This window comes from Rosa chinensis, chromosome 4 (assembly GCF_002994745.2).
Source record: "Rosa chinensis cultivar Old Blush chromosome 4, RchiOBHm-V2, whole genome shotgun sequence".
In the NCBI taxonomy this organism is placed as follows: domain Eukaryota; kingdom Viridiplantae; phylum Streptophyta; class Magnoliopsida; order Rosales; family Rosaceae; genus Rosa; species Rosa chinensis.
In genome coordinates this window covers 2,254,879-2,274,820 of record NC_037091.1, presented here as the reverse complement: position 1 = coordinate 2,274,820, position 19,942 = coordinate 2,254,879, and the positions used below count along the sequence as shown (strand labels likewise).

The following is a 19,942-nucleotide window of genomic DNA, read 5'->3' as shown; positions in this document are numbered from 1 at the left end:
AAGCTTAGACTATGCCCGAAAGAAGAAGAAGAAGAAGAAACAAAGGGTGTATTGTTCATGTACAATTCTCTGATAAAATGGTTACTCTGGTCCTGGGCTTAGTTACGAGGCTATTGGGCTTTATGTTCAGATATTGCATTGAGCGCGTGCTTGAAGATTGTGGCTTTCTATGAAGGGGTTCAGCTCCATTATGGGTTCGGAGGAAGATGTGTTTATTGGGAATTCTTTGATTCATTTCTATGCAGAATGTGGGGACTTGGATTATGCCCGGAAGTTGTTTAATGAACAGTTTGCAGTGGTCTAGTGGGGTGGTTGATCAACAGTTTGCAGCAGACGTAGCCATAGGCAAGTGGCATTTCATACATCACCTTCAAAACCGAACAGTTTCAGAGCAGCCAAAGTTTGTGTATCCTATACCTTGTTTTACTCCTACACTCTCCATCTGACCAAAGCTAAGCTCTACGAAAACAAATGGGTTTGGGAAGCGAGGTGAAAACGTCGTCGTTCAAGAGCGATTTTCTGGAGAAGTGCAGTGGCTGTGCCGTTCTGGACGGCGGGTTTGCGACGGAGCTGGAACGACATGGAGCTGATCTCAATGATCCTCTCTGGAGTGCCAAATGCCTCGTCAGTTCTCACCTCGTCCGAAGGGTACGTACGTAACTTCAGTGATTTCTTTACTCAATCTAATCTCTAAGATTTAGAGTTCTCTACATGTCCAAACAGATTATTCCTATTCTTTTGCTGGCTATATATGAACCCAGAAAGGTGAAGATCTTGAAGAGAATAAGAAAAATGGTCAAAAAAAAAGCTTTAACTTTGAATATGTATGAATGAAAACAAGGCGATTTATGGGGTGAATTCATTGCATTTTCTTGGGGTATAATATGGACAAAAATGCTAAACTGGAAGTTACAGGGATTTTCATTGACACCTGTCTTTTTCATGCAACAATGAACTAGAAAATAGTAGGGTTGTGCAGCGGCAAATGGGCCTTCTGAGTGTCCAAATCTGCTGAAGAAATGGTTGGGCCCAATAGCAGAGCATGAATGAGACAATTTTTATTTTATTTTTGATTTTGATATAGGTACATTTAGACTACCTTGATGCTGGAGCAAACATCATAATAACCGCATCTTATCAGGTAATTAATTTTGTTCATGGTTCATTACACCCTTTTTTGTTTATGATTTGGTGATTTACTATCAGTTTTCTTGAGGATGTTAAACTGTTAACCTTGTTGTTCTGTCTGATATAGGCCACAATTCAGGGTTTTGGGGCCAAAGGTTTCTCTAAAGAAGAGGCCAAACCTCTGGTCAGGAAAAGTGTAGAAATTGCAATCGAGGCACGAGAAATTTACTATGACAAATGCACCAAAGGTTCTTGGGCTTTTGTGGACACAGGAAAGCCTTCAAGACATCCAGTTCTAGTTGCAGCATCTGTGGGAAGCTATGAAGCCTATTTGGCTGATGGTTCCGAGTATAGGTGAGTTAACTCAACATATGACATGTGTATGTTTATTGTATATGATTTGGAAATGGAACAAGAAAATGGTGACATCTCTGCATATTAATTTCTTGTACATTGTTTATAACTTTATACGAGCATCATTGATACTCGGGTTCTGATTCTTTGTGGGTTATTTCCTTTGTAGTGGCAACTATGGCGATGCAGTGACTCTAGAAACGTTGAAAGATTTCCACAGGGAAAGGGTTCAGATTCTGGCCAACTCTGGTGCTGATCTAATTGCATTTGTGACGACACCGAATAAGCTAGAGGCCAAGGTAATATGCTTTATTCGCCTTAATGTGTAAGGCCTTTATGCACTATAATGGACATGGATTAAGCAAATGGAATGAAGTTCATTGCCTTAGGCAGAATCTTCCTAGCATATATGACAGATATGATTCACATGCCATGTGCATCAGAAAGTGTTAGGACTATACAAAATAGTGTCAGAAATTCTAGGATGAGGGTGTTTCAGTCATCTTCTTTAGATTAATTGTGCCAACAAATTCCACTCTGGCTTCCACTCTGGCTCTGGCTAAATACCTTGCTTAAATGTGATGCTGCAGGCATATGCTGAACTTCTTGAGGAAGAAGCAATAGATATTCCAGCATGGTTTACTTTTGCTTCTAAAGATGGAATCAATGTGGTGAGTGGTGATTCCATCTTTGAGTGTGCCTCTATTGCTAATGCATGCAAGCAAGTTGTTGCTGTTGGAATCAACTGCACACCACCTAGATTTATCCAGGGGTTGATTTCATCTATTCGGAAGGTTCGATCTTTGGTTAATTGGAATAAATTAGCATATGTAACTTAGCCCCTTAACATTTTCGTATAATTGATATTCCCTTGCCTATCAAATTTGCAGGTAACAAGCAAACCAATAGTGATATACCCCAACAGTGGTGAGACCTATGATGGTCAGAGCAAGCAATGGATTGTAAGTGTCCTCCTATATGAATACACAGTGCTTGTTGCCCTACTCTTTCAGCCATAGCCTCTGGATTTAGATCATTATAATTCACAAAGTAATGTTCTTTTTTTTGGATATAATGTTATATTACCAAATGGTGAATCTTCTACCATTTGTTGGTAAAAATACGAAACCAATCTTCCTTGAATTGTATATAATACTGTTCCATGGATGATGAAAATGTTGAATTAGCATGTTTATGAAAAAGCCTTGACTGCATGTGCTTTCCATTGCAGCCATCGAGTGTGCGGGTTGATGAAGAGTTTGCAGAAATAGTCATAGAGAAGTGGCGTGAGGCAGGGGCTTCTCTGTTTGGAGGCTGCTGCAGAATAACTCCAAATACCATAAGGGCAATATCTAAGGCTCTTTCTAACAAGTCTTTTGCGGTTAACATCGCTTAGTGTAGTTCTGAAAATGAGATGTAAATATTTGTAATCTGATGCTAAGAATAACGCATGTGTCATTTCCTTGTTTAATTTGTAACTCCAAGGAAGTAGCAAATTACTATCACCATGGTGCTGCTGCTGTATGGTGACTGGAGAGGTCGTTTCACATTGAATAACAGTGTTTTTGTTACCTTTTGAAGTTACATTTTACTAGCATTCCGTAGTGTCCTTGAGATTAAATGCGATCTCTTCCATAGAAAATACATGGAACCCAAACAAAGTGCACACAGTAGACTAGATAATTTCCTTGTTCCAGCAAGCATTGAACTAATGACTTTCAAGTCGTTAAAGTCATCGCCTCTGAAAAAAGAAAAAGAAACAAAGAGTCTTCCACGAAATTTTCGTCCAAGTCTCAAAAGAAAAAGTGGAAGGACAAACTCCTTGGCAAGTGCGCCTCGTGGGTGTACAGTAAAAGAGAAACTGCAAAGAAGGAACAAGGTAGGGCTGGGCATTTTAGCCCCAAAGCCCGAAAACCCGGACCGAATCGATCCGGACCGTCAGGTCCGGGCCGGGCTTTGAAGAAAAAAAAACACACAAAAAAAAAAGCCCGGACCATTTATGTATAAATGGGCCAGTCCCGGGCCCTGGTGTCCATAATCCCCAAAGCCTGAAGATAAGCCTGATTAATATAACCCTTTAAAGCCTGTCTTTGTGGTGACTTCAGTCAACATTCAGACGCAAACTTTCGCAGCCATCCTTGAGACCTCGACCCTTTCCCAAACACGAGTCTTGTCGGCTTGACCTCAGTTCTTCGAACCCAGTCGAATCTAGTCGAACCCAATCGCAATCAGTCGAACCCAGTCGATCCCAGTCGAAGCCTCAAAGTCTCGAACCCAGTCGAAGCCTCGAAGTCTCGAACCCAGTCGAAGCCTCGAACCTAGTCGTAATCAGTCGAACCCAGTCGAAGCTTCGAAGTCTCGAACCCAGTTGCAATCAGTCGATCCCAGTCGAAGCTTCGAAGTCTCGAACCCAATCGAAGCCTCGAACCCAGTCGCAATCAGTCGAACCCAGTCGATCCCAATCGAAGCCTCGAACCCAGTCGCAATCAATCGATCCCAGTCGAATCCCTCATCAGTCAATCGATTTCTACTCCTTCTAGCTTTCCAGATTTCGAAATCTATTGAGAAATCTAATTTTCATAAACCCAGCAACAATCCATTCTGCCTTCCTTCGATAACCCAGCAACAATCCATTCAGCAACAATCAAATCCGTGTCAATCGACAATTCTCTAGTATGGTGGTACCTCCCCGAAAGTCTCAGTAAGTCTCTCTCTCTCTCAAACTAGGTAGCTTCTGATCTGGGTCGTAATTGATTTGGCCATTTGGGGTTATCTGATTCCAATTTGTTTCTAGGTACAAGGATTCTAGAATCGATTTTGATAATGCCCGAAGTAGCAATGGAACCCGAAGCAGCTGCAGTTACATGCACGCATCTTTTTCAAACTATAGTATGGAAGCTGCCTTCATTTTACATACATTTTTATTTTACCATGGAACAGGTTCCAGTATCAATAGCTGATCTTGGTGGTACGGAGATCGACCTAAGATTATTGTGATCTGTTGTATTGAAATGGAACTTTTAATGTGATCAGCTAGCTAGTTTTTCTGCCAAAAACTTCTTCTATTGTAAGCTTTTAATGTGATGTGTGTTGTAAACTAATAATGTGATCTGCATAATGTGAAATGGTTGTAGGATGACATGGTTTGCTGGACACCATTTGATGGCAGTAGCAGGAGGCTTGGAAGCAAATTATTGTGGTTTGAAACTGCTAGTTTACTAGGTCCGTACTATTTTTTGACTATTTGGTTTGGAATTTTATTTGGTCTGTAACTTTGATATGTTTGAAACTTCAATTCTTCATTTGTTTGTACTTTGTAACTTCATTTGTTTGTACTTTGTTTACCTTCATTTTTCTTCAAATTGAAACTTCATTTGTTCGTACTTTGTAACTTTGAAGAAGCTATGAATGGATGTTATTCTCTTCGTTTGGGCCCGAAAACCCGGCAGGACCGGCCCTGGCCTATTTGGTCCGGTCCTTTACGGTCCCTATAACTGAAAATCTTTATTTGAGCCCGGCCCGAAATAAATGGGCTTGGTCCCGGGCCTAGCTAATTGACACGCAGTCCCGGCCCGTGCCCAGGCCTAGAACAAGGTTCATAGAGGTTTTGATTTAATCATTTTCAACCTCACATTCACCATTCACATTGCAGCAGGCACCAAGAAACTATCTACTTGAGAGTTGAGAGTTGAGAGTTGAGTTCCACGAAATTTTCGTCGAAGTCTAAAAAGAAAAGGTGAAAGGTGAAACTCCTTGGCAAGTGCGCCTCGTGAGTGTACAGTAAAAGTGAAATTGCAAAGAAAGAACAGGGCTCACCGAGGCTCTGATTCAGTCATTTCCAACCTCACATTCACCATTCACATTGCAGCAGGCACCAAGAAACTATCTACTTAGAGGGTTGAGATCTCAGATCTACAATACAAAAGCACTCCAGGAAGGCAACATTCAACAGATCGGGCAAAAGCAAATCAAAGCAAAATATGGCTTCTCCGATTAATGCAGAAGCCAGTTCTTCATCCTCTTCTCTCCCACGTTCTTCTACTGATCACCAAAGTCATTACACATACGACGTCTTCCTGAGTTTTCGAGGCAAGGATACGCGCTATAATTTTACAGATCATTTGTACAAGGCTTTGTGTGAGAGGGGAATTGAGACCTTCAGAGATGATAAGCTGACCAGAGGAGAAGACATATCACAAGAGCTCCTCAATGCAATTGAGGAGTCCAGAATTTCAATCATCGTCTTCTCTCAAAATTATGCTTCCTCAAGGTGGTGCTTAGATGAACTGGCCAAGATACTTGAATGCAGAGAAAAAGGCCAGGAGTTTAGAGCTGTTTTCTATAAGGTGGCTCCCTCAGATGTACGGCACCAAACAGGTGATTTCGGTGACGCATTTGCTGAAATTGATGAATGCAAATACGAGGATGGCATCGGCAAATGGAGGAAGGCTCTTGAGAAAGCAGCAAATTTGTCTGGATGGACTTTCGAGGAGGGCCGGTATGTTTTTAACCCAACACCACTAGCTAGTTGATTAGTTAGCCTATTTTTTATTTATATTTGAAAATCCGTAATTAATCTTCTACTTTATTCGATTTCCTAAATATGCTTTTAAATTCATAGGTACGAGACTGAATTTATCAATGGAATTGTTGAGGATTTGTTCGCCGAAGTAATAAACTCTTCATGTGAGCTGCACGTTACTGATCATCCAATTGGCTTAGAGTCTTGTAGAGAAGAGGTCAACAAACTTTTAGATGCCGAGGAGAATAACATGGTTGGCATATGGGGGCCCGGTGGAATAGGAAAGACCACAATTGCAAAAGCTGTGTTTAATTCAATTCGCCGTAAGTTTGAAGGTAGCTGTTTCTTGGCGGATGTTAGAGCAAAAAGCATAACCCAACTGCAAGAGACATTTTTGTTTAATATTTTAGGGAAAAATTTGAAGGTGAACAGTGTTGATGAAGGGGTCGGTTTGATAAAGACAATGATGCGACGTAAAAAGGTCTCGTAATCCTCGATGACGTGAGTGATTCTAGCCAATTAAAGAAGTTAGTTCCATCCCTTGATTGTTTAGGTCGGGCAGTAGAATTCTCATAACAACAAGAGATAAACGTTGGCTAATTGCTCATGCAGTTAATGAAGTATATGAGGTCAAGATGTTAGATGATTGTCATGCTTTGAAGTTGTTTAGCTTGCATGCATTCAAAAGAAATGGACCTCCAAGCGATTATCTGGAACTTGCAAGCCGTGCAGTAAGCTATGCCAGAGGCCTTCCATTAGCTTTGACAGTTTTAGGCTCTCATCTATTTGGTAGAAGTAGAGAGGAGTGGGAAGCTACATTAGATAGTTGTAGGGGAGAAGATCCCCACAGAGAGATAAGAGACATTCTCAAAATAAGTTATGATGCTCTGAGAGGAGATTTACAAGGATATTTTCTTGATATCGCTTGTTTCTTTAAAGGGGAGCTTTTAGACAATGTGAAACCAATACTAGAAGCTTGCTACGACCTAAAATCAGTGATTGGTATTGCACAACTCCAAGAAAAGGCCTTAATAAGAATTGACAATCAGAATTACTATGGTGGTAGGATTTGGATGCATGATTTGATAGAGGAAATGGGTAAAGACATAGTGCATCAAGAGTCACCTGAGGAACCCGGGAAACGCAGAAGAGTGTGGAGTGAAGAAGGTGTCGACGACGTTCTAACAAATAATACAGTAAGTATATTAATGATGTTTTGTGTTTATCAATCTGGAAATCATTTTATATTGAAGATAATTTCTTATTTAAATCTTGAAGAAAGCTGTATTGAAACAGTCCTTGTGCTTCCAATCGAAATTGCTATGTTGTTTTGTTTCTTTGTTTGGTCTAAATAGAAATTACAACTATAAATGTTGCTAGATTATTAATTTGCTTGCCTTCTTTTAATGTAGGGAACAGATAAAGTGATAGGCATCCGGGTCTCGAGGCGATCTTCTACTTTATCTTTGAAAAGCTTTTCAAAGATGAAGAGGCTTAGATATATTTCTATGAGCAGAATGATGAAATATGAATCCTTTTCTGGAGACATTGATTATCTCTCACACCAGTTGAGGTGGCTTGATTGGCCAGAATGTCCGTTGCAGTCTTTTCCATCCGATTTTTACGCAAACAGACTTGTAAAGTTCAATATTCCTAACAGCCGCAAAATCACACAATTGTGGGAGGGACGTAAGGTACTTTTATCTAATAATCTATTTTATTTAAAGACTTATTTGATTAAATAATAAGGAATATATAACTGTGTTGTAAATTACTACCTCCACTTGGTTGATCTTTTTCTTTTTCTTTTGCCATACAGAATTTTTCAAGGCTAACATGTATGAATTTAAGGGGTTGTGAATCTCTAGCAGAACTCCCAGACTTCAGTGGAATGCCCAACTTGAAAGAGTTGGATCTATCTGACTGCACTAGTTTAGTTAAGGTTCCTGATTCCCTTGGATTGCTTGATAAGCTTGTTACCTTGAAAGTTGACCACTGCAGGAACCTTATTATGTTTCCAAGAAAACTCAACTTGAAATCTGTTGAAATAATCTCTATTAGGTATTGCAAGCTTGAGGAATTTTCAGAAGTTGGGGAAGAGATGGGTTCATTGATAAAATTGGATCTATCAGGTACTTGCATTAAAGAATTGCATCCGTCCATTACAAGGCTTATTAGGCTGGAAAAGTTGGACCTAGCGAACAATCAAAATCTTACAACCCTGCCGTATAATATTTATGAGTTGCACGATCTAAAGACTCTTGATGCGAGAGGATGCTCAAAACTGGCTACATTTCCAAAAATTCCAGTAAAGATGGATTCCTTGAGACAACTCTTTCTTAAAGGCAGTGACATAAGAGAATTGGATGAGTCAATTGGAAATCTCATTGGGCTTGAAGAGTTGGATCTTAGTTATTGCAAAAATCTCACAACTCTACCGTGCAGCATTTATGGGTTGCAAAATTTAAGGGTCCTTCATCTTGGTGAATGCTCAAAACTTGTCAGATTTCCGACAAATACCAAAATTTTGAATGTCGATGGTTGCTCACTATCACTTCCCAAGCTACAAGCGTTCAGTATCGCAGGATGCAGTTTATTATCAGATTGTGATTTCCTCATGACTCTTGATTGCTGGGAAACATTAGAGGCGCTTGATCTGTCAAGAAACAATTTTGTTAGACTTCCTGCTTGCCTCACCAAATTTGTCAACTTGGGGATGCTTGACTTGGTGGGTTGCTGGAGACTCCGAGGAGTTCCGCCAAGAGTTGCTGACCTAAGGGTGGATTCCTTGAGACGATTCTATCTTGAAGGCAGTGACATAAGAGAATTGGAATTGGATGAGTCAATTGAAGATCTCATTGGGCTGGAAAAGATGGATCTATGGAATTGTGAAAATCTTACAACTCTGCCGTATAATATTTATGAGTTGCACAGTCTAGAAAGTCTTGAAGTGATTGGATGCTCAAAACTGGCTACATTTCCAAAAATTCCAGTAAAGATGGATTCTTTGAGACAACTCTCTCTTAAAGGCAGTGACATAAGAGAATTGGATGAGTCAATTGGAAATCTCATTGGGCTTGAAGAGTTGGATCTTAGTTATTGCAAAAATCTCACAACTCTACCGTGCAGCATTTATGGGTTGCACAATCTAAAGCTTTATGCGAGTGGATGCTCAAAACTGGTTACATTGCCAAAAATTCCAGTAAAGATGGATTCCTTGAGACGATTCTCTCTTGAGGGCAGTGACATAAGAGAATTGGATGAGTCAATTGAAAATCTCATTGGGCTTGAAGAGTTGGACCTGACTGATTGCAAAAATCTCACAACTCTACCGTGCAGCATTTATAGGTTGCACAATCTAAAAAGTCTTGAAGCGAGTGGATGCTCAAAACTGGCTACATTTCCAAAAATTCCAGTAAACATGGATTCCTTGAGACGACTCTCTCTTAAAGGCAGTGACATAAGAGAATTGGATGAGTCAATTGGAAATCTCATTGGGCTTGAAGAGTTGGATCTTAGTGATTGCAAAAATCTCACAACTCTACCGTGCAGCATTTATGGGTTGCAACATTTAGCGTGGCTTTATCTTGATGAATGCTCAAAACTTGTCAGATTTCCAACAAATACCAAAATTTTGAATCTTGATGAATGCTCACTATCACTTCCCAAGCTACAGTACTTGACTATCGCAGGATGCAGTTTATTATCAGATTGTGATTTCCTGATGACTCTTGATTGCTGGGAAACATTAAAGCGGCTTGATCTGTCAAGAAACAATTTTGTTAGTCTTCCTGGCCTCACCAAATTTGTCAAGTTGGGGGCGCTTAACTTGCGGGATTGCAAGAGACTCCGAGGAATTCCGGAGCTTCCACCAAACGTTTCAATTAGTCTGCAGTTTCAACCAACAGTGGAACAACTAACTGAGTTGTTAAGGCCTTCTCTGTCTTCAAAACCAACAGTGGCTTTCTTTGAACTCTAAAGCATCCACTTCAGAGTTTAGACAATAATATCATTTAGTTGAGACACAGAGGGTTTGAAATCCCACCTCCTATTTAGAAAGATTTAAACATTTCTCAGATTTGGGTATGGCCCTGTTTTGAGGCTGTCTTCATCTGCTATTTACTCATCAATCTGTAAGTTCATATATCCATCTTTTTCTTTTAGCGCAGATCTATCTTGTTTGTTACTGCATTAGAATTTCGGACTTTGTAACCATGTGCATCATGTACAATTAACTGTGGCCTATTTTGACTTGCAACTGTTATTCCAGAATTGAACAAATGGCCCAGTCAAGTTACTCACTATAAGCACTACATGGTACATTCAAAGTGATGTATGCATTGGCAGTCAGAAATATGTATAGTCCATGCACTCTTTTTAGGCAGTAACTAGTGGTTACAGCACACGAAGCACTGACATTGATTTTGATACTCTGAAACTGTGAATATAAGAAAAGAGAGGACAATGCATCACTTTAAGAAAAATCTTCCTAGTATATTTGCATGCCACAATCACGTTAAATCTTCCTCTACAGATTACAACTTGAAATTTCATAAATAAGTATTGCCAATAATTTTGCCAAACTCATATACAACAATTTTTTGGTATCAGGAGTTCTAGCCTGGCTTTGTCTAAGTATCTTGCTTCAAGGTGATGCGGCAGGTGTGTGCTGACCTTCTTGAGGAAAATGAAATTGGTTTTCATTATTTCTAAGGATGGAATTGATACTGTTAGAGTGGTATGCCGATTCGAATTCCGAGCAATAAGCTACCGAAAGGCAGGCATTTAATTGGGGATAGCATGGTTTACGATGCGGGTGTTTGGTTGCCCGGGGAGTTTCAGCCGCAGCTAGAAGTTACGCCCATAGCTAAGTATGGTTCGGATCCTTAGCTGGTGTTGGGCTGCCAAATTGCGGTGAATAAGTCATATATATGCTATGGATTGAAGCAGGGGAATAGTCGGGTTTTGAATATACACACTGCATTGAGATCGTTGTTTCGAGCTCATACACAGGTAAATGGAATATTCTATATATATGCACTCTGTTTGGATTAGCAAAATGCAGTGTGATGATCACTAATGTAATTTGACTCAATCATAGCGATGTAGGTGCTGATGCTTTGATTAGTTTCTTAATAAAAAGTTATAATGCACTTTATTGATGGCTGCAAAATTTAGTAGAGTTTTTGCTTTATCTCGTGTATACTCCTAAGCGATGTCTTGTTCTGTCAGAGGGTCACAGACATGGCTTTCTTTGCCGAGGATGTTCACCTTTTGGCTAGGCAGCTCTTTTTCATTCCATGCTTAATACTTTTCTTCCTCTGGTTTGTTTTTGCAATATCTGACATCATTTTCTGCAGTGTCAGTGTAGAAGGACGGCTTTTTGTGTGGAAAATTTCTGAAGGTCCAGATGAAGAAGGTACGCCACAAATCACAGGAAAGATTGTTAGTGTCATTCAAATAATTGGTGAGGGGGAAGCTGTTCATCCACGAGTTTGTTGGCACTGTATAAACAAGTAAATGATTCTGTTAATACTATTTTCACTATTTTCAGTCGAAGAGTTATATCTAAATGCTTTTGATGTCCATGATCGTTGTCTGTTATTCTTGAAGTGGTTGATTGATCTATCTTTTGCTTGTATACTCTCAGAAGGTTTTGGCTGTTGGGGTTGGGAAGTGTGTACTACGAATTGATACTACTAAAGTTGCAAAGGGTGAAGTCCCTTCTGCTAAGGATCCTATTAAGTGTCCTGTTGAAAAGCTTATTGATGGGCTCCAATTTGTTGGTAAAAATGATGGAGAGGTGACAGATTTATCAATGTGCCAATGGATGACCACCTGGCTGGTTTCTGCTTCTATGGATGGAACTGTAAGTATGTTCACGATTTTGCTGACTTTGTTACATATTTCCTTTTAGTGGAATAAGTAGTGAAACTTAAAGTGCATTTTCATCAGGGTTGGTGGGAACACTTTGGCTCCAGCTTGACCTTCTACATCTTCATAGATTTTTTTCCCTTTTCTTTTGGTGAATTAAAATAATGTTTTGGTTACAAAAAAAAATCTGTTGGCTATTCCTGCTTCAGGGAATTTTGTATGAATTAGGATAAATTATTGTTCTTGGTCCCGCCGAAGCCCTTTTATATGATACAGCACAAGAACTGGATATGGCAGATGAACTTTATTTTGCTAAAGTATAAGGAAAAATCACCAGTGCTGAAAGAGATTGTAAGAGTGTAAGCTGTACTATATTTAAGGAGATTGGCAATTTTTCTAAACTTAGTACATAGTATGATACTATTAGGAATGGAATAGTGGTTCATGCAATTTCAAATTCATTCAAGAGGCCATCTTCTTTATGAACAATACAAATATTGTTTCTGAACAAGGTTAAGTAGGTGATCAACTAGTTTATGATTCCTAATTGACTGTGAGTTATATGGATTTAGTATAGGTTTGAATAAGATTTTTATATACATGTGAAACTTTTCTTCCTAATTTCTTGTGGCCAAGTTCTGCCAATTGACACCTTTTGGGTAAACGTGTTGTGTTTCTACAAAATTTGGGTTTGTAAAATCATTTCCTGCACCATAGCATTTTGAGTTCTTCGAAGGTAATACATCATTTATGGGGCAACTAGGGTGCCTGTTATATTTAATTTTAATTTTGTTAGAGTTGGTCATGGGTTCTAATACATGAGCATGTTATGGCACGTATATTTTATTTATACACAATATGCATAAACATTTTTTCCCAATATTCTTGATTGATATAAGTTTTGTGACTCATACATTTGGTCATATCCTGATACAGATAAAGATCTGGGAAGATTGCAAGTCACAACCACTTGTAGTACTGAGACCCTATGATGGCCTTCCTGTTTATTCGTCTATATTTGTATCGTAAGGTTCTGTCTGTGATTCTGTTGCCTAATGATGATGGCTATGCATGTCCTAGTGCATTGAAGTGTAATTGCATGAATCCATTTTACAGGGCCCACTTAATCGGGAAGTGAAGATCTGGTCCTCAGCGAGTGAAGAAGGCGGGCTGCTTCCCAGTGATGCTGAGTCATGGAAGTGTACCCAGACCTTAGATTTAAAGAGCTCTGCTCAATCTCGAGTTGAGGATGCATTCTTTAATCAAGTCATAGCATTGTCACAAGCTGGCCTTCTTTTACTTGCAAATGCTAAGAAGAATGCTATATATGCCATGCACTTAGACTTTGGTGGTGAGCCAGCATTTACAATGCCTATTATGAGGTTTACTGGGACAAATATATTACCTCATGGTGAAATCGTTCAGGTTTGTTGTGTCCAAACACAAGCCATTCAACGGTATGCTTTGGACTTATCCAAGTGGTTACCTCCCCCATTGGAGAATTCAGGTTTAGAAAAGTCAGATTCCAGTGTTTCACATGATGCAACTGAGGCGGTGTCAACTAATTCAGCATCGGAACCAACCATACAAGCTACTAGTTTTGAGGGTGCAGTTGCGTTGAGGTATCCTGTGTGCACTGGTTCGGTTGGTGCTGCCAATTCAAAAGATATTAGCATTTCGTCTATGGAATCAAAACCTGTTGCATCGCCACCGGAGACTAGTGATGCTGATGCTGGAGAGGAAGACCACTAGCCCAGGTGATGGTGATGGTGCCAGCATGTCAGAACCACTAGCCCTGCCTCTTTCTGGAGAGGAAGACCAGGATCCCTCTACAAAAGATGTATCAGGGTCAGCTACTGCCAGAACCACGTCACAACTACAAAGACCAAATGCAAAGTCGAGAAAACAGAAATGGAAAAATATGCAAGCATCAGGTCCATCTTCCCCATCACCAGGTGTGCTCAACTCAATGGAGCCCTCCAATGAAGCAGGTGGCACTGTGGCAGTTCAAGTCCCCACTCCGGAGAAGCTGCATACCTGCATTTCCTCAAATTATAGCCAGGCAGGATATGATGAATCAGGTGAGTGCTGAAGAATTTGGAAATTCAATTAACTTGCATGTCTATGACGTACCAAGTATTTTCAGCTTAGCCTTAGTAAAGCAGGCTTAGTAGCCTTTCCAAAGTTAAGCTACTACCATTTGAGTCCGTCTTCAAGTCTTTTATTATTTGGTGAAACGGCATATTAATATGAATTTTCTTGTTCCATTTCACCTGTCTATATCTTGGCAAGAGCAAAAGGTTCTATGTTTGTGTATGTTATGGTTGTGTTTTGTGCAATCAAACTTGTTTTTATGTCCATTATCCTTTCTATTAAGTATGGCTTTTGGTTTATGCGCAGCTAATGACTATGCAAAAAGATTTGCAAAAGCATGATCAGGATCGGGGGTTATGAAGGCTGCCTCTAATGCCTAACTTCATTGTCCAAGACATCATTGATGATGCTAATGGCCTTGTAAGGCCTAGAGCTGTTGCCACAGCTATTTCTTAGTTTCTTTCTGTTTTTTGCTTTCCTTTCTGGGTCTTTGACCCCCATTGTACCAAAAAAAAAAAGATTTGCAAAAGCAGATGACAATGATGGTTACCGTCCCAATTACAAAGGAAGGCAAACAAATACAGGCGGCTCTCGGTCAGAGTATGGAGAAGGCTGTAAAGGCCAATAATGTTGCTCTGTGGGCTCAGTTTCAAGAAGAGAATGCAAAGAATGAGAAATTATTGCGAGACTTAGTCGTTTGATCAATAACTTTGTGAACAAGGACTTTCTGGTCATGTTAGAGAAAATCGTGAAAAAAAATTATAGCTGCTGTTGGACCAGCTGTTGTTCGTGCAATCACTCCAGCTATGGAGAAAACAATACCTTTGGCTATATCTGATTGGTTTCAGGTAAGAATTTTGATGATCTGGCTTGTTCCTTTTATAAAGCTGGCTTTTGTTATCTAATTGATGCTTTTGCTGCAGAGAGAAGTGGGAGATAAAGCAGTTAATCAATTGGAAAAATCAGTTAATTCAAAACTTGAAGATACTGTATCCAGTCAAATCGAGGCGCAGTTTCAAACATTGGGTAAACAAGCTCTTCAGGTATGTCTAAATGTCATAGTGACTTAATTTCTTTGCATTTCTGATTTGAATATCTAATAATGTTTGATTTCCAATGCTTAATCAATTGGAAAAATCAGTTAATTCAAAACTTGAAGACACTGTATCCAGGCAAATCAAGGCACAGTTTCAAACATCTGGTAAACAAGCTCTTCGGGTATGTCTAAATGTCATAGTGATTGATTTCTTTGCATTTGTGATTTGAATATCTAACAATGTTTGATTTGCTTCAGTAAACCTTTTAACTAATGATATATATGACCTTTTCACATAGGATGCTCTCAAGTCTAGCATGGAAGCTTCAGTGGTACCTGCCTTTGAGAAGTCATGTAAATCCATGTTTGAGCAAGTAGATGCCACGTTCCAGAAAGGAATGGTGGCTCAGCAGCATTTTGTGTCTGCACATTCGCCATTGGCCCATGCTTTAAGGGTGTGTGTGCTTGTACTCTGTCCAGCTTCTTCTCTTTTAATAATTTATTTATTGACAAATTTTCTTTGCTTATGCTTTCAAGAATTATAATGTTTGTGGTCTTTGATTCTATATGAGAAAATGGGGAATGAAGATTGGTAGCTCATTAGGAATTATTATCTGCTCACAATGACTGTAGAACTTCTTGTGGGGTGCGCTAGTATTTATGTAACTGGTTATAGGTTGATACAGCAGAACTTGAATGTGTAATGCTGTTTCACTAGTGTTTATGTTTTGAATCTCAAAAGATTAATGTTCTCCACCTGCAAGAGTAGTATTTTTGAGTTGATGACTGAAAGGATGAGTCTGTGATGGGTTCCAGAGACAAGGTTTTCTTTTGGTCGGTCAAGATCCCACTGGTTGATATCTTTCTAGGAATGAGAAATTTGTTGGCTTTGCTTTTGCTTTCGTATGTGGGTCTTCTGGGTTCACTATGGTGTACAGTTACATCTGCATGTATTTATGTTTGACTCTGCATTGTGATGTTAATTGCAGGAAGCTATTAGCTCTGCATCATCAGTGACTCAAACCCTAAGCGGAGAACTGGCTGATGGTCAACGTAAGTTAGTAGCTCTTGCAGCTGCACGGGGAAACTCAAGTGCAGTAAATCCTGATTGTTGTTTCACCCTGTATAATGCATTGTTGTAGTCAGCATTCATATCAGAATAGGGCAATCTATATGGACTGTTACTGCATTAGAATCTGACACCTTGTTACTCCCATGCATTACGATGTAATGTCATGTGCATACAATCTACTCTGGTCTATTTTGAGGTGCATTAGCAGAAGCAAATTTCACTGAGATGTATTCTTTTAGAGTGGTTCAAAGCAACAACTTGAAACGATGCTGCTCAACTTCAAGTTTCAAACTGTTAGAATCAAGAGTTTTTATGAGTATTCCTTCCTTCAAGATATTCCAATTTAGGGTTTTTCTCTTTGTTCTGAAAATTGCAGTAGTAAGCATATTAGGGTTGACATTTCTAGACATAAGTTTTTCCTCCCCTTCTTTCTGTGCCATTTGTTTTCATTCATGTACTGAAGGACAAACATTCTCATGTTAATCTTTTCACTATTTTAATTTTCAAACCTAAGGCTTGTATTATATAATTAGTGTACTTGCAAGCAGTGAAGAATATGCTAAAAGTTCTAGTCTGACTTGGCTAAATTCCGCTTCAAGGTGATGTGGCGGGCATGTGCTGACCCTTCTTGAGGGAAGAAGGTTTTCTTTGTTTCTAATGATGGGGTTGATGCTTTCGGTAGTTATTGCTTGTTGGAGTTTGCCGATGTTGTAGATTCCTGCAAGCAAGTTGTTGCTGTTGAAATCAACAGAACACGACCTAGATTCCTTCACTGGTAGATTTTACCTATTTAAAAGGTACAATCTCTAGTTAAGTACTTTAAATTAAACATGCATGATTAGCTCTTAAACCTTTCCGTATAATGTTCCTTTGCTTATGTAGTTGGAAGGTTACCAGCAAACATGCACTGATATACCTTGATAGTGGCGAGACTCTTCTGATGGTCAGAGCAAGCAAGGGATGGTGAGTCCCCTGCTTTATATAAATGATATTCTGTTCATTCTTTTCCTCCAACACGCTTCTGCCGAAATAAGATACGATTCAAATGAATGCATTGTACTTTGAGCACATGAAAACAGAAGGTAATGGCAATTTAGATTTCTCATCTGTTCTTAAAAAAGTCTGACTGCATGTCTTTTGCATTGCACTGATAGTGATCTAATGGGGTGGTTGATCAAGAGTTCGCGCCAAAGGTAGCCATAGGAAGTGGCATGATGCTGGAGCTATAAGCATATATGGTGCTGGTGTTGTATGCTGAGGTTATTTCAGAATAGCAGTGCTTATTAAGGTTTGTTCAAGCATATTAAATTTTTCTCTATAGGTTACAACTTGAAATTTCAATATTTCATAAGTATGACCAATAATTTTTCAAACTCATATGCAACAATTTTTTGGTATCAGAAGTTCTAGCCTGGCTTTGGCAAAGTATCGTGCTTCAAGGTGATGCGGCAGGTGTGCTGAACTTCTTGAGGAAGAAGGAATTGGTTTCCATTGTTTCTAAGGATGGAATTGATGCTGTGAGTAGTTACTCCTTCTTGGAGTGTGGCAGTTTGCCTCTGTTGTAGATTCATGCAAGCAAGCATTTATCTGCATCAATTCAGCAGCACATATTTAGTAGCTAGAGCCAATCTGGATTACTATTCACAAGGTCTAGTGGCACCGTAAGAAAGAGAAACAACTACTACTTAGTACTTCTATTATGAAAAACTTGGATCTTAATATACGGTTGCATTAACTGATGGCAATTTTGTGTTCTTCAAACAGTCTTGACTGCCTGTGTCCCAATGTAGCGATCTTATGTAGTGGTTGATGAGGGTTTTCAGAGTCATAGGCAAGTGGCGTGAGTGTATTTAGAGGCTGCTGCAGGATCAAGCTCTCTCCAACAAGTATATCTATTCATCAAAACAGATCAATGAGTACGTGTATATGAGTAATCCTCTTAGAATAAATACCTTTCCTTTTTCATTTTTTTGTAAGTTAGAGGAAGTATAAAAACTATTCAGTTTCAGATTAATAGTGTATACATGTTAAGCTTTGTATTTAGGTTTTTAATTGAACATAATTTTGCAATCAGAAACCGGTTTAATGAAATGAACAGAACATTGGACGAATAGCTCATTTTCTTAGGTTAACTGGAATAAATTAGCATTTGTAACTTAGCCCCTTTAACATTTTCATCTAATTAATGTTCCTTGCCGATCAAATCTGCAGGTAACAAGTGAACCAATAGTGATATACACCAACAGTGGTGAGACCATTTGTTGGTCAGAGCAAGCAATGGGTGGTAAGTCTCCTTCTATATGAATGCACAGTGCTTGCCCTACTCTTTCAGCTATAGCATCCGGGTTTGGATCATTTTATTCATGGTATAATTGTTCTTTTGTCAGATTTAATGTTTTATTACCAGATGGTGAATCTTGTACCATTTGTTGGTAAAAATATGAAACCGATCTTCCTTATATATGATGAACTATTCCATGGATGATGAAAATGTTGAATTAACATGTTTGTGAAAAAGTCTTGACTGCATGTGCTTTCCATTGCAGCCATCGAGTGGGCAGGTTGATGAAGAATTTGCAGACATAGTCATAGACAAGTGGCGTGAGGCTGGGGCTTCCCTCTTTGGAGGCTGCTACAGAACAACTCCAAATACCATCACGGCAATATCTAAGGCTCTTTCTAACAAGCTGGTCTTTTGCAGTTAACAACGCTTAGTTGAGTTATGAAAATGAGATGTAAATATTTGTAATCCCGATGTAAATATTTGTGATCCGATGCTAAGAATAAGGCCACATGTCTTTTTCATTTCCTTGTTTTGTAACTCAGAGGAAGTATAGTGCTGCTGCTGTATGATGACAGGTGAGGTTGTTTCATATCCAATAACAGTGCTTGTTACCTTTCAAAATGAAATATTACTAACATTCCGTCGTATGTACTAAACGAGCCTCCGAAATCAGATTGGCAACCCACTAGTCACATTGACAGAAAATCTTGAAAAGTTAGCTCAGTTTTCACGTCCAATAACAGGGCTTGTATCTTTTGCTTTATATGTTTCATAATGTTTGAAAGCAACAGATGTGTTGCTGCAGTGTTTTCCTTTACCTATAGAAAATGAAGCGAATTAGCATTGCCTTGATATCTATCAAGCTCAATGGACTCACATTTTGAACTGTAATTCATGATATAGAAAACCATCTTTTGTGAGGCACTTGGAGGTTAGAAATGTCATTTTGCACCTCAACTCTCATTTCCACTCAAATGTTACTCCCCTCTAATTCGTAAAACAGAGTAGGGAAAAACAGAGTGTATTGTTCATGTACAATTCTTTGATTAGTGACGAGGCTATTGTTCAGATGTTTCATTGAGCGCGTGCTCGAAGATTGTGGCTTTCTGTGAAGGGGTTCAGCTCCATGGTTCGCTTGTGAAGATGGGTTTGGAGGAGCACGTGTTTATTGGGAACTGGATCATGCCCGGAAGGTGTTTGATGAAATGCCTGAGAGAAATACTGTGTCGTGGACTAGTTCGTTTTGTGCTTATGGTGACTATGGTGTCTGTCATTTCTTCTTGTGCAAAGTTGAAGGATGTTGCGTTGAGTGACAGGGTGTGTGCTTGCATCGGGAAGTCTGGACTGAAGAGTAATATGCTTATGGTGAATTCACTTGTTGATGTGTTTATGAAATTTGGGGATACTAGTGCTGCAAAGTGGCTTTTTGATGAATGTGTGGATAAAAACTTGCGTTTTTACAGTGCGGTTTTGTCAAATTATGTGCGCCAGGGACTGGCTGGTGAAGCAGTTTCGGTGATGGGTGAAATGCTACAACAGGGCCTAAGACCAGACAAGGTTACCATGTTATCTGCAATC

The 19,942-nt window shown here is 39.3% G+C and overlaps 1 protein-coding gene and 1 pseudogene across 1 annotated transcript; both read left to right on the top strand.

The window, feature by feature from the left end:
• Positions 1-471: 471 nt before the first annotated feature.
• LOC112198595 (homocysteine S-methyltransferase 3) lies at positions 472-18,855 on the top strand. The gene is made up of 7 exons (XM_040518151.1): positions 472-648; positions 1,085-1,141; positions 1,256-1,482; positions 1,652-1,781; positions 2,073-2,276; positions 2,373-2,444; positions 18,627-18,855. Exons 1-7 carry the CDS (start codon positions 472-474, stop codon positions 18,783-18,785), a joined length of 1,026 nt encoding a protein of 341 aa, XP_040374085.1. The 3' UTR covers positions 18,786-18,855.
• On the top strand, positions 13,630-17,675 carry LOC112198596 (annotated as a pseudogene).
• Positions 18,856-19,942: the final 1,087 nt, after the last annotated feature.

Coding starts and splice junctions, on each gene's coding strand:
- LOC112198595 (XM_040518151.1), top strand. CDS start 472: ATGGGTTTGGGAAGCGAGGTGAAAACGTCGTCGTTCAAGAGCGATTTT. Junction 649..1,084: donor GTTCTCACCTCGTCCGAAGG/GTACGTACGTAA, acceptor ATTTTGATATAG/GTACATTTAGACTACCTTGA. Junction 1,782..2,072: donor CGAATAAGCTAGAGGCCAAG/GTAATATGCTTT, acceptor GTGATGCTGCAG/GCATATGCTGAACTTCTTGA.